Genomic DNA, 14,398 nt, shown 5'->3' with positions numbered 1-14,398 from the left:
TCTGTCCAGTGGGCTTTTAGATCTTCATTGTTGAACTTCTGACTGTGGACCAGGGAGTGTCCTACATGCTGGGGATCCAACAGGGAGCAAAGTCAAGTCCCTCCTTGCACAGAACATACCTTCTGGAGGAGCTGCCTCAATGACTTTTACTTCCAACTCAGAGGCCCAGGCCTAGCAGGGAGAGCTATATTGCTGAATGAATATGGTTAGCTTGTTGAAAGTTAAAACAACCGGTCTCCTCCTGGTTTTCACCCAAGAACCATTTCTTTTATTTCTGTTCCTACTCTATGAAGTGTTTTAAAATGTGAATAATTTGCAAATACATATTGTTTTTGTTACCCCATGACATGATTTAAATTTAAAATGCTGTTTCTAAGTTTTCTGAGTTATGTGCATTTTGAGATGCATGATATTTTATGAGTTTGAACCCGAGTGTCACTTTTATTAGCCTCTCAACTGACACAATTCCTTTTTGAAAGTCTGAAGTTGTGTGGGCCCAGCATGCTCAGAGGCAGGCTCCCATTCACCCTGAATTAGATTAGAAAGAAGAAGTCCTTCCTTTGTGTGTGCAGTTGTAGTGTGGGAGCCTTCCTGCTGTCTCGGCACAAGCTAACTCCTACGTACAGAGAGCAGGATAATGAGGGCAAAGTGTTGCTGAGAACTGCTTAGCGGCCAATACAATAAATGGTTGCCTTCAGATTTGACTCCCACAAAGCCCTGGAGGTTGCTGGTGTCCTGAAATCCAGAAGCTTGCTGTGGGTAAGTGACCCAAACTGCAGGTGCCTATCTGAAGGCCATTAGAATGAGAACAATCTCATTTAAAGCTTTCAACTCATAATAGCTCTTGTTCTGAAACCCCGCTGAGGCACATCAAAGTCTCAGCCTTAAAGGAAAGGCAGATTGGATGCGAAATGCCTCAGTGGCATCAGTAACAGAAGGCAGGGTCAGGCGGTGTGAGCATTCTGCTTCCAGGAGGACATCTGATGTGTCTCTCGTCAACACTGATTGGATGCTGTACACATGGGATAGGAAAGAGTATTAGCTGGGCTTCTGTACTTGACTATGGAACTTTCAAGAAAGACTTTTGCCAGCCAGAGAATTGGGTTAGGTAAACTTATAGGCCAGGAGTTTTCATTTGCAAAGCTAGGGATTTCACAGCTGGGAGGGCTGCCAGTTAGGTCCCATTTGTTTCAGTGTTTCTGCCTGCCCTGCAAACCTGTCTCCTGCTGATAGCTGTCACCTGAGCTCTTGCTGGGGCAACTTGGAGTGACCTGGAAAGGTCACTACCAGCACAGAATTTGAAAAGAATGCTTACTCTGCCTTGGCTGATTCTGCTCTTGTCCTGCATTTTAACTCGCTGTGTTGCTAACACTCTTTATATACACCTGAGGCAGAGTTACCCTCCGGAACTCCTTGGCAGGATGGAATTGTCTTTTATGTGTCCTCAAAATTTCTCTATCTGAATTCAGGTTTAAGGTTAGCAGAGCAGCTGGGCCGAAGAGAAGATGAAGCCAAAATTCGCCATGGTCTTGGCCTCTCCCTTTGGGCGAGTGGGAACCTGGAGGAAGCCCAACATCAGGTGAGCAGGAGAACCCTGTCCCGAGTGGATTTTGTTTCCAGAAGCATGGAAGACCTTGGGATTACTATCCTAGTAGTGATGACATTTGCCAGAAGGTGTTGACCCGTGCTCTTGGGTTTGACATACAAGATTTCCAGCCTGTGTTAGCCCAGAAGTGTTGAACCATAGTAAAGACTCTTACTCACTTGTATGATAGATTTCTCAATAATTTCTTTGGAATTCTTGTATTATGTGCTACTGTTCCTCATTAAACCTTAATATGAAATTATATACATTTTATGACAGAAGTAAGTAATCCAAGAATTCATAATTATTGGATTTACTGTCTTTGTAGGTTTCTAGTTATATCACTAGATGCTTCTCTTCCCTCTTCCTCTCCCTCCCTCTCTCTCTCTCTCTCTCTCTCTCTCTCACACACACACACACACACACACACACACACACACACACACACACAGAGTTCATGTTTCTGCATACACACAAATAGTTGAAGAGAAGCCTGCTCTGTGCTGGCTCTGCAAATTAGAAAGATCCCTGGAATTATGAGTTCCTCTGTCAGGTTGGAGGAATTGTGAGATGGCATCTAAAATTACACACTCAACTGCTTAGGCAGCACTTGCTGTGGAGGGCACTGCGCTAGCAAAGGGGGCCAAGGATTGGTGAACCCAGGCTCCTGTCGTAGGTGCTCACAGGGAGTGAGGACATGATATGCTTGAACTTGTGCCACAGCATCCTGGGATGTTACGACGTTTTACAGTTTAAAGAATTAATTCTCTAGTTTTCTGGTTTCAGAATTAAAGTTTGTATTGATATAGTGATTTATAGTTTTCAGAGTACTTTCACTGACTGGATTTATTCCTAAATAACCCTGTGAGGTAGAGTGATAACCATCCCTTTACAGAGAAAAAAACTGAGGTTCTGAATCTTACCAAAAGTCACCCAGCAAATTAGTGGCAGGGTTGGGAATACATTCCTCTCTCCTAGTCTAAGTCCCTTAGTCTTAGAATTCTATTCTTTAAATTTGCATGAATTTAAAATTTGATACTGTTTCCACATATAAATATCAGAGAAATGCCTTGTCCCATTGGCCTTGTGGTCCACTTAGAGCAGCAGGACAGTGTCTCCTTAGGAGTGTCGTGTGTCTGGTCCCAGGGTGTCCCTGTGAGTGGACGTGGCTCCCTGGAGCACTGCTGTGCAGAGCAGCATCTGGTTCAGCTGAACTGCCTGCAAGAAGCCCTCCTCCTCCTCCTGAGAGCGCGGCTGCCGTCAGGGTTTCCCCCCAGCCTCAGGCGTCTCCAGCCTGGCCCCCCCTCACCTGCTCCAGTTCCAGCCCTTCCGCACTGTGAGGCGTTGGGGTGGTGCATTACAGTTGCTTGATGACAGGAGGAGAGGCTTTTCGTTTGTTTTAATCAAAATCAGCACTTGATTGCGTTCATAGCTGATTTTTTTCCACAAGTTTCAGACTATGAGTCCATAACCCCTGTCCTTTAGATCCCCTTGTCTGTCAGAAACTGATGACACAAACTATAATTTACTGAGTAGGATCTAATTGATGCCTTTTCAGGTCCACAAAGACCTACCTGGAAATAAAGATTCATCCTTTCAAACCTTTTAAAACAATTTTTCTGTTGTCTACCAAGATGTGAGCAAAAATGGTCTCTAGTCGGTGAACGGCTAGACAGTGGTTTCTGGAAAACAGATAACGTTCTTTTCCCCTCCTTGCAGCTCTATAGAGCATCAGCCTTGTTTGAAACGATCCGACACGAGGTGCAGCTGAGCACGGACTACAAGCTCTCCCTCTTTGACCTGCAGACATCCTCCTACCAGGCCTTGCAGCGAGTGCTCGTCAGCCTCGGTGAGAGCAGCGGGGGTTCCCACCTTGTGTGCGTGCACCCCTGTGTCTGAGTCGTTTAGTGAGTGCTGTGATGAAATATGATTTGTTGTCATGGCAGACTGAAGCCACAACCACAACGCAGCAATTGAACATTCGTTCATTCAAGCAACGAATATTTGTATGTGCCGTGTGCCAGTCAAGAAGTGCCGGTTTCTGACCTCTAGAAGCCCTTAGCCTATCAGGAGACAGAAGTCGGGAGCCCAGAAGGGTGTGACTGGCACTAGAGTAAAAGGGACTCGCGTGCTGTGGGAACAAAGTGGCTTGGCAGGCAGACCCAGGAGCCAGAGAAGGTGTCCTGGAGACAGGGATGCTTGAAGCAGGTGCTCCCACCAGGTTCCCTCTGCCCATTAGTACCTGAGGGCAGGTACCTGAGAAGACACTGGTCTCTTCCCTATTTTACTGCCACACATCTTTTAATGTTGCTGTCTAATAAATGTTTGTACTGTCTGACCCCAAGGCTGTGACATAGTCAGTGACAACGCTCCCAGGCCTGTGGGCTGCATTGCACTGGGCCAGCATCCACCTTCCCTTACCTGGGCCTTAGCTGTTTCAGCCACCCTATTCCAGCCACCCCGTCCTCTGCCTTTCCTCAGGCCTGTCCATCTCTGCAGACCATTTTCCCCAGCCCAGAACTTGGGTTAAGGAGGTATTCATTGGAATTAACAATGTCTTTGAAGTTGGATGTTGAGGGCTTATCAATAACCTGTCCTTTGCTTTATGGGTATGAATACTCAAACTTCCCCTTGAAAAATGTATCTATTAACTGTGCTCATTGCCTGCGATTACAGTTTATTATCTACTATAATCACAGTGTTAAGTCTGTCTAGCACTTTGGGGCCAATTTTCCAATGTGTACAGAAATCGTCCCTGCTGTTCCAGTTAATAACTTAATAGGGTAAAAGAAGACATTTGCATACACACATATAGATCCCTGCTTTCTACTGATACTCAGACTGTCGGAAGCAGGGCATCCTTGAAGTGCTGTGGGGCCGCGGCATCTGGTCTCCTGCCTCTGCCTGCTCTCTCTTTGGACCTTAGTTCTAGCAACTCTTCCATTTGTATATTTATGATGCAAGCAGATCCTTTGCATTGTGTTCCTTCTAATAATCCTAACTTGAAAGGATGTTGCTTTATCTTTTGTGCTCTCATATTTGAGCATTAGCTTTTAAACTAGATTACAGACTAGTTTCTTAGATGAAGTGGGATTAGAGGTTGGATTGAAAGACTAAGGAAAAGCTTGAAAGAGAGAAGCAATTTCAAAGAATTAGAGACCTCAGAGATTTGAACCCTTTGCCCATGGGAATGAGAAGAGATGAGAAGCAAGTGTGTGGGAGCCCAGAATGGAATGAGGTATCAGCTCTAGTGATTATAATGTCACTTGTTATATATACTGTGCTTTGAATAATGCCTACCAGCCACCTCCACATATAGGGTTTCGTTTAGTCTTTGAGATAGGCAGGACAGCTATCAGGATTCCCTGTTTTCAGTGAACAGGGGAAAGGCACACAGAGCAGATGGACCAGCATGTGTGAGGGCACAGAGGTATAATTTGGTGGGAAATGTGGAAACAGGGCTGGGCAATGTGATGCACAGAGGGGCTGCATCGAGGAGAAGTAGAAAGATGGTCAAGAGCCATGTCTTAGAGGGCTCATCTGCCAAGGCCAAATCAGAATCCAAGCTGAGCAGGGAAGTGAGAGGGTAACCAGAGTGCAGAACATCAGGTCCAATGAGCCAAGTGAATGGGGTCAGAAGCCAGGAGGCCGGGGAGTAACTCAGGATGTGGAGGGAGAGTGGGCAGGGCTGAGGATGGATGCTCTGAACAGTCAGCTTTCCTGTGGTGTGGCTGCCAGACAGGGAAGCCTGGTGGCTTACGGTGGTGTGGAATCTGAAAATGTGGGGTTTGAGTAGAGTGGTCACTGCACCCGTCATCTGAGGCAGGGGGTTGAATTTGAAACAGTCTCACTGAGAGTCTGCCACACGTTGGCGTGGAGAGGCAGTGGGGTTTCTGCCTGCCCGGGGTCACCTGATGGCCCTCTCTGATAAGCATACTCCCCGTGGACTCCCAGCCTATCCCTTTGTCTCCTAGGCCATCATGATGAAGCCCTGGCTGTGGCAGAAAGAGGACGGACAAGGGCGTTTGCAGATCTCCTGGTAGAACGGCAGACAGGACAGCAGGACTCCGACCCCTACTCCCCAGTCACTACTGATCAGATCTTAGAGATGGTTAATGGCCAGAGGGGACTAGTGCTTTACTATTCCCTGGCTGCGGGCTACCTGTACAGCTGGCTGCTTGCTCCTGGGGCAGGTAAGTCTCTTTCTGTGGGAACAGGGCAATTAAGACACTAGGTTGTGAAAGTCTAATGAATAGAGGTGGGAGAGGTGCATTACCATAGATCAGATCAAGGAGCTAATGTCGGCTTTCAGCAAATCTTCCCCCACGGTGGGTAGTCCGTAGTGGGGCATTCAATTAATAAGACAGCCCAGCTTTCTCATTCCCCCAAGAAATCACGGCTCCTCGCTGGTGAATGTGGAAGCATTTATCAAGGAAGACGAAGAGCAGGAGGATTAATTTCACCAGCAGCCCTGTTTTTAAGCAGCTGTTGTTCATTAGCTAATAAAGTAATAAGTCCGAATGAGTTCTTTCTAGATATGATTTAATAATTGTGACCCTTTGTCATGGTACAGTTAAAGAGACTAAAATGATAATGGCAACTCTATCACAGTATATAAATGAAGTCTTATGCTTGAAATTTCTGAGTTTAGCAAAACCCATTTTTAACCAGTTCATTTGTAAATCTATTTCAGAAGTAAAAATCCCCTTTGATTAAATCAGGATTAAATGTTCAGGCTTTAACAGTTTCACTAAATACAGAACCACTAATTAGCTGTTAGGGCCATATTTTTTGCATAACAAAATGCTGATGGTTTTACCACGTTGGAGACACACCAGATCCAATTAGAGTTTATTGACTGGGGAAGTGGATCTTATAATTGGGAATCTTGAAGAATGGGCTTCTTGAATATCTGTAAGCCAATTTCAAAAAGTTCAACTGCCAAGGAGAACTGACAAGATTTTCTTGATTATGTTTCTGTCCCTTTGATTTAAAAAGGAAATGATGGCTGGATGACAGCTCTGAGATGCTTCCTGGGTTCTGATTACATTCTGAGAATGCCTGTACTATGCTTCAGCCTCACTTTTTATAATTTTACCCTTAATTCCATGTTTTTTATGGGCTTTCCATAAAGAACATTCTTGCCTCTGACCTTTTTATGCTGAAGGTTTTAAGTTGTGGTGTTCATGGTGACTTGGTGAGCGTCGTGCACAGTGGGATGAATCCCTGTGTATCCCAGCCCCCGGAGGGCCCTGATGCTCAGGAGGACACAGCTGATGATGGAGGCATTGAGCTCATTCTCTCGGTGGTTGTTATGTTTTGGGAACATAATTTGACAGGTGGTATATCCAAATCCCTGTAACAATGAGCCATGTATAATGAGGTTCCTATTGTTTCTCTTTCCGTTTCTCTTTGCTCTTAATGAGACTCTGAAGCTTTCACCAGGGCTTTAATCCAATCAGAGAGGACCAGCATTTTCCAGGGCTGACACACCTCATCACCATTTGAGAATATGTCCTGTGTTTATTGCTAGAAAACCGCTGCGTATTGCCTCAGTTTCATACAGCCGTCATTTTTTGCTCCTTTAATCCATTAATGACCATTGACTAGTTGGTCTTATTTAAAGATGGTTTAAAATGTTTTTATCTGGCCTTTACACTACATATTTATTTTGATTTGCTTTTGTGAAACGAATGGTCTTTGAGTAACACAGTTTCCATTTGGCTAGCTATATTTTTTGTCAGGAGTTCAGTTTCTGGGGAGAATACACCTTGGCATGCTCATGCACTATTCCTGAAAGGAAACTTTCCCTGTTTGGTGCTTCTGAGAAGCATCTGTTTTGAAATATGTGAACTGATGTGAACTAATCATCATTCCAGGAGCTTCTGAATATATATCGTCAAAATCAAAAGCCCTGTCTTGAATTCCCTGTTTCCAAGCACCAAACCTTCTGGTGAAAGCTGTAAAAAAGCATACTGACCAGACTTCTGAAAGCCCTCTTGACACCTCGGATTTCAGGATTTCTTCACATGGTTTGGAGGACAGCATGCTTGTCAAAGAGGTCACATAGCATCGACCTTGCTGCCCACTGTCCTCCGCCTTCCCTTGCCCCACCCCAATCGTGTATAATGTTGGCTGTGCCTGTGCCTGTCTTGTTTCAGGGATTCTGAAGTTTCACGAACACTACCTGGGAGACAACACGGTGGAAAACTCCAGTGACTTCCAGGCTGGCAGCAGCGCAGCCCTTCCGACAGCCACCAGCTCGGCCCTAGAGCAGCACATCGCCAGCGTCCGGGAGGCCCTGGGTGTGGAGTCTTATTACTCAAGGCAAGTAGTGCGGTGCTCCCAATCCCACCTTCAGATATGATCTCAGGGGTTTTCGTTTGTTTTCTCTTTTGTAAACGTCCTACTTGAGCTAATGGAAGAAATCTGGAATTCACACATTGTGCTCAGTCTATTCACAGTTGCTGCAGCAGAAACAAATACGTGTCTCTGGAGTGCAAACCCCTTAGCAGGATGTCTTTATTATTTTTGGTAATTTCCTTTCAGACAGGGAAGGGCCTTATCAGACATGCCCATTTTCTAAGATGGGTTTGTAGAATGTTTAAACATAAACACGACTTCAAATTTAACATATTAGCTAATTAAAATTGAGATGCTTTTTTGGTTATAAACAGATTCATGATGAGTTTGTTTGTACTATAGCTGAACGCCTGTTTGAGACTGTATTACCAGTGACAGGATCTGTTTGTTGAGGGGCTGAGGTGAAGGAAGTTGAATTCCCAATATCGAGGGTGGGGAGGAAAAGTGCTTTTTTGCAAATATTGTAAAAGTTATATACTCATGGAAATGTCTTATCGTGATTGGCTATTTTATATATAGAAAAGAATTTCCACAAGGACCCTGCTTCTGGGAAAATGGAAAGAAGAGAGCCCCTTAGAGCTGGGTCATAGCCAGATTTCCCAGGCGTCTCAGTCCCCCATCCTGTGATTAACAAATGTTGAGAAGATCCGTGTCAGAAAATCTGCTGTGTGAACTGGTGTCAGGTCCCAAGGACATCTGCTTTTCTCTTGAATGATTTCTTTTGTAATCATGAAAATCCTAAGATATTGCTGTGATTTCTTTAGAGATGCTTAACTCAGACTCCCCGAGTGTGTGATAGTCATTGCCAGCAGCTGGATTGATCTTTGGGTGTTTATGAAGTCTGAGACAAGCTCTTAGATGAAAAGTAACCATTCGATAATGGAAATGTCAAGGCCAGAAGGGGCTCTGGTGGTCATCTAGGCCAACTCCTTATTCGGCACCGAAATGGGACTTGCCGACAGCGAGTTAGTGTCAGAGCTGGAATCAAAACAATCTAGATCTCACCCAGACTCCCGGGCCGGTGCTTGTTCTGCTTTTAATTATCAAAATTAATATCATACTTGAGACAATAGCCAAAGCATGTAAGAATGTCATCTCTAGCTTCTGTTTTTATGAAGCATGAACAGGCGTCAGCCACATGCACACACTGTTGTCCTATTTCTCCCACGGCTGCCGTGCCTCCTGGAGCATCCCTGTCCTTAACACTGGGTAATGGTATGGTGATCACAGGGGCTTCACAGTGTGGGAACCCCACGAACTTGGAAAGTAAGGCTACTCCCTGAGATTTAATTATAAATGACCATAAAATGGGTTAGGCCAGGGGTACACAGAGCTGCTTCAGCAGACAGAAAGGCGCTTAGGCTAGTCTGACTAATCTGTAACCTGATCAAAGGTATTGCATATCCAAAGCGAGTGTTAGAGGGGAGGGGATGCCCAGCAGTAGAAACACAAAAAAAGGGAGCAAAAGCAGGGCAGACTTTAGCAGTGCCCATTTCTGACACTGTGAAAAGGGGGAGAGAATCTTGGCTAAGGCACTCCAAGTCCCATTGGAAGGCTGTTCTTGTGGTGGACTTTGCTGTCATTATGCTCTCATCCTTCCTGCCTTCCCTCCCTTCTACAAATATTTGAGTGCCTGCTATGTGCTGTGTCTACTAGAGATGGGGGAAAGAGTGATGAATGAGGCAGGAATAGCTCCTGCTCTCAGGGAACTGAAAGAAAGTAGACACAGAGCATATACAGTCTTGTAATGAAAATCGTTGTAAGTATTTAAACTTACATGTATGTATGTAAACGTGGGGCGTAGTGAAAATGTATAAGCAGGGGTGGGGAAACCTATACTGGGAGCTGGGGAGGCTTCCTTGAGGAGGGGTTTTTGAACTGAGCTCAGAAGGATGATGAGAAATAAACTAAATGAAGGCCACCCCAGGCAGGATGTGCAAGGTCTGCAGGGGGAGACCTCTCAGGCTGTCCCCCTCCCTTCCCTTGTTCAGGCCTCTGCTTTCTGGTTATCATTTGGTTTCTCATGACATATACTTGCAGATATAAATACCTAACAAACTGGCATTCTGGTTTGTACCACTCTGCGACCTTGGTTAATGAAAATGAGCTCCCAAGAGGCAAAGCCTCTTTGAGCACATAAGCGACAGCAGGCTTTCAAGCTTGTAAGGCCACAGTCCAGAGCTTGAACTGAGATGAAATTGTGAAGGGACCCGGGTGTGCAACACCTGCCATCTGAAACCCTGCCCGTGTAGAGGTGCGCTTCTCCCTTACTGCGGTGTGGTGGCCACAGCCAGGGCATTGCAGTGCACACAAACCACTGAGAGGGCTCAGTCTGTGCAAAAACACAGATTTCTCTCGATCCCAATTTCCGTGTACCTAGGTTAAAATTCATCATGAGAAGGAAGGGGGTTACCCTTTGACTCTTCCCAGCACCCCTCCTGTTGGACACCATGGTTTCACTCCAAACACTTGTGCCTCAGCATTTCTTTTATATGATACTGGAGGTTGACTAAGTTTGCTTCCTGGTGCCTTCTGAATTAAAAAAATGACTTTTGGGTTATAGTTCAGCTCTTCTTCAATGGCAGGGAGAGAGGAAGCGCTGTAACTTGCTCCTGTTCCCCACCTTAATCTTTTCCCCTCCACCTTGTACAGAAAGCTCACAAGTCGGGATGAGTCCTCAGGGGTCTCTAGGATGTTGGGTGGCTTGATGCTCAGGATGAATTTGGGGGGCTGCCCTCGGTAGCTTCGATCCCCAGTTTGAAAGGCAGAAGTGAGGTCTTTCCTGTTGCTTTGGACTAGTCTTATTAAAATTGTTTCATCTTTTGTGAACTTAAACTCAAGTTCTTGATTATGATATTAAAACTGAATACTTTAGTGGCATGGTTTGAATTCACTAAAGTGGAGTTTTTTGTGAGACTGGTTTCTGCCTCAGTTTCAAGAAAACATTTCAATGACAGCTAAATTATTTTTCATCTATAAAATTAGTAAATATTTTTTAAAGTGTGGATGCAGTGAACAGTCTCATACTCTAGGGATATAAATTGGTTTAGCCTTTCTAAAAATAATTTGCCAATAGTATGAGAAATCTTAAAAATGGGCCCTTCAACCCCAAAATTCTCATTTTAGAAATGGAGTAAAGATGTATACATAGGAATATTTATAATAGTTCTATATATTATAGAAAAAAACAACTGAAATATCCATAATTATTGAATGTCAAATTATTTTATATCAATATAATATTATTTATATCAATATAATATTATGTTGCAATTAAAATCATGTTTACAGAGAATTTTTAAGCACATAGTCAAATATTTGTGACAAAATAGTAAGTGAAAAAGTAAGATTAGAATTATTGTATATAGTATAATTCAAATTTTGTAATATATACAAAATACTGATATGAAAAGTAAGAAAAAGTCCTTGGAAGGAATTAGCCCATAGTGTTAGGGGTAATTACAGGTGGATGATGGAATTATAGATGCTTGGTATTTTATTCTTTGTACTTGTCCTTATTTTCAGTTTTTTAACAATGAACATATATTATTTTTAAAGTCAGAAATAGATAGCCATGTATAAACAATTCTGCAATTCAAAGAGGAAAAAAGAAACCTTTCTGTAATTTCAATTTACAGAGAATAAAATCCAAGTTTTGGAGCCTGACACCACGATCTAGTTGTAGGAGGGCGATCTGGGTTTCTTTTCTGTTCTTGCCTCTTCGTGAGCGCCATGCTCCAACCACCACACCTTCCTGTCTGTTCTCTAAATGTACCCTGTGACTCCCCCCTCCACTCTAGCTCAGGCATGTCTAACCTCTGGATCTGTAGCTGCAGCTGCCCACTAACCAAAGCTGTCTCGGTATCTTCCAGGCATCTCTAGTCTAATATATCTAAAGGCCAACTATTTCTCCCCCAGATCAGTCACTCTAATGCACCACATAAGCAGATCTTGAGTTCTCCTTAGACAGTTTGGACCATGTGTCTTTCTCAAATGCAAACCTCCTGCCCCTGGCTGTGGGGTGACACCACCCTCCATGGCCATACAGCATCTGGCCCCTTTGAACCTCTCCAGCCTGTTTCTAGGGGTTTTTGGGTCAAAGTTCTCCCTGAACCACTGCTGCTGCCTCCCCTCTGCCCTTCCTGCTGCCTCTCCCTCTCACGGCCTTCCAGTCCCCTTCGGTCAGAGTGACCTTTCATAGATGTATTGGAACTATGTTTCCTTTTTTTCCCACCCATCCCAGAGCTCCCCCATCACATTTTATCCCTTCAAACGTTCTGATGGTCTTCAGACTCCAGCTCACATTCCTCACACTGGCCTGTAAGCCCATGTGATCTGGCTTCTGTCTGCCCCTTGAATGACACCTCTAGTTCTTCAGTTTGGCATCTCCCTGTGGCCACCCCAGCCTCCATTCACTGCCTAGGGTAAATCAAGGGCTTTCCCATGTTAAAGTTTTGCACATGCCCTTCCTTCTCTCTGTAAAGTTCTGCCCACTGCTCTTGGTATGGCTGGTTCCTTCTCATCCTTCAAGTTCCTACTTAAATGATAACTCCTCAAAAAGACCTTTCAGAAGCTTCACTGTCAGGTTTATTCACCTCTTCATACCCAGGCCCTCAGGCAGCCCTGCAACATAGTAGATGTTTATTAAAAGTTTGTGTGAACAACCAACTGATTCTGTGAATGAAGTACTTCTCCTTTCTCCCAGAACTGTCCTTCTACTTTTCCTGTACATAGTCTAATCTCCCTTCAGATTCCTGTTCAAATCTCACAGTGTTTCTATCAGGACCACCCAGTCCCTGTAAGTCTAAATCAGTCTTGGCTGTTCTCTGTGGTCGCTAACAATAGCAATTATTTCATTCTTCCTTGTTTCATAATCACCTGATTTGTGTGTCTTCCCAAGCAGATGGTGATGCCCTGGAGAGCAGGTGCAGTGTCCTTCTCTCTGAATTCTCACTGTCTAACACAGTGCCTGGCCCACAGTGAGACATCAGTGAATTTGAAATTTAGTCACCAGAAGGTGTGCTGTGAGAAGACTCTGTGCTTATGCTGGGCTGGCTCACTGATTCTCTTTTTCTTGTAGATGTAAAGTACGCAATGTGCCCCTAGAAATTGAGTCTCGGTGCCTGGGGGAACACCTTCATTCAATTACCCACAGTCTGGCCATGATATCCTTGTTATTCTGCAGACCATTTTTGCTGTCCTTAATGGCATCTTGCTGCTAAAAGGAAGTACAGTGCTACAAGGGACTTTCTGAAAATGGATTTAAAATAAAAGAACTGCTTTTATTAAGTGTTTAATAAGAACTTCCAGTCCCTTCTTCCCAGATCAAAAGAGCATAGATTGAAACCACCGTATAGAATACGCACCTCCCATAAGGGAGGTGTTATGAATTTCAAAGCACATCTTCAGCTTTTAATTCTGATATTTAGCCAGAGTCTTGCTGCTTCCTGGGCACCTGGGACAGCACAGTGGCACTTTGGGGAAGCTAAGCTGACTGGTTAGAACACTAACAGGGCTGTGTTCAGTGGTAGGTCTGGTCTGAAAGGTGTGCTTCCTTGGGGGTTCTAAATAAATTGCAATTGTAGACTGCCCTGATAATAGGGTAAATATTCCTTCATTGTAAATGAATATGAAACCTTGATAAATTATAGCTGTTAACGATTTTTTTCTTTTGGTGCTTTTCTATATTGCTAAATTTTCTACAGTGAAAGTTATTTTTATAATCAAATGTATTTTCTTATTTCAAAACACGTATTAATTTAGATTGCACGAATTCGTAAATGCTGATGACTCCAGTTGGTTCTAGCCTGATAACACAGGGCAACTGTTAACAAGTCTGTCAAACCCAAGTGTTGGAGGAGATGTGGGTCCACAGGGTATATTATATGTGGCTGGGAAGAAAATAAATTGGCATTTTGCATTGGAAGATGGTTTGGCATCACCTTCTGATCTGCGTATTTGCATACCCTTTGACCCAGGTACACACCTTAGGTATAATATCCAAGAGAGGCTCTTGTACATGAGCAAGAATTTTCAGAGCTTCACTGTAAACAGTAGCAAAGTCCTGGAAACCCCCACATGCCATCAGTGAGAGAATGGATGAGCAGTTAGTCCCCAAGTGGAATATTAAGCAGCAGACAAAAGAGAGGAGCCATAGTGAACCCCAAAATGTGCCTAAATCTTAGAAGTATAATGTTAAGTGAAAAAGTAGGTCCCCAAATACTACCTATAGGATGACATCCTTTTGATAGAGTTAAAACAACTAAAATAAAAATATACTTTTAGGAATATAGCTAGATGCAATAAAACTTGTGTGGAAAGGACAGGTAGGGAATGATGGCCATGGGATTTGGGATGGCACTTGCCTCGGTCTGGGAAGGGGAGGATGGGCTCTGGGGGAGGCAACAAATGATTAGATGTAAGTTATTCTCTGGGTTTTGTTTCGGCTGG

The 14,398-nt window shown here is 44.0% G+C and overlaps 1 protein-coding gene across 3 annotated transcripts in view; it reads left to right on the top strand.

Moving 5' to 3' along the window:
• The window catches only part of TTC28 (tetratricopeptide repeat domain 28), a 593,579-nt gene that overhangs the window by 492,017 nt on the left and 87,164 nt on the right, over positions 1–14,398 (top strand). For all 3 annotated transcript variants that reach the window (XM_057526055.1, XM_057526054.1, XM_057526056.1), the window contains 4 exons: positions 1,470–1,579; positions 3,305–3,434; positions 5,560–5,778; positions 7,747–7,912. In XM_057526055.1, coding sequence (XP_057382038.1) covers positions 1,470–1,579; positions 3,305–3,434; positions 5,560–5,778; positions 7,747–7,912 — 625 coding nt within the window. The remainder of the gene's footprint in view (positions 1–1,469; positions 1,580–3,304; positions 3,435–5,559; positions 5,779–7,746; positions 7,913–14,398) is intronic.

This window comes from Balaenoptera acutorostrata, chromosome 13, assembly GCF_949987535.1.
Source record: "Balaenoptera acutorostrata chromosome 13, mBalAcu1.1, whole genome shotgun sequence".
Lineage (NCBI taxonomy): Eukaryota > Metazoa > Chordata > Mammalia > Artiodactyla > Balaenopteridae > Balaenoptera > Balaenoptera acutorostrata.
Note: the sequence above shows the minus strand (reverse complement) of the source record. Positions and strands in the feature narration are given on the sequence as shown.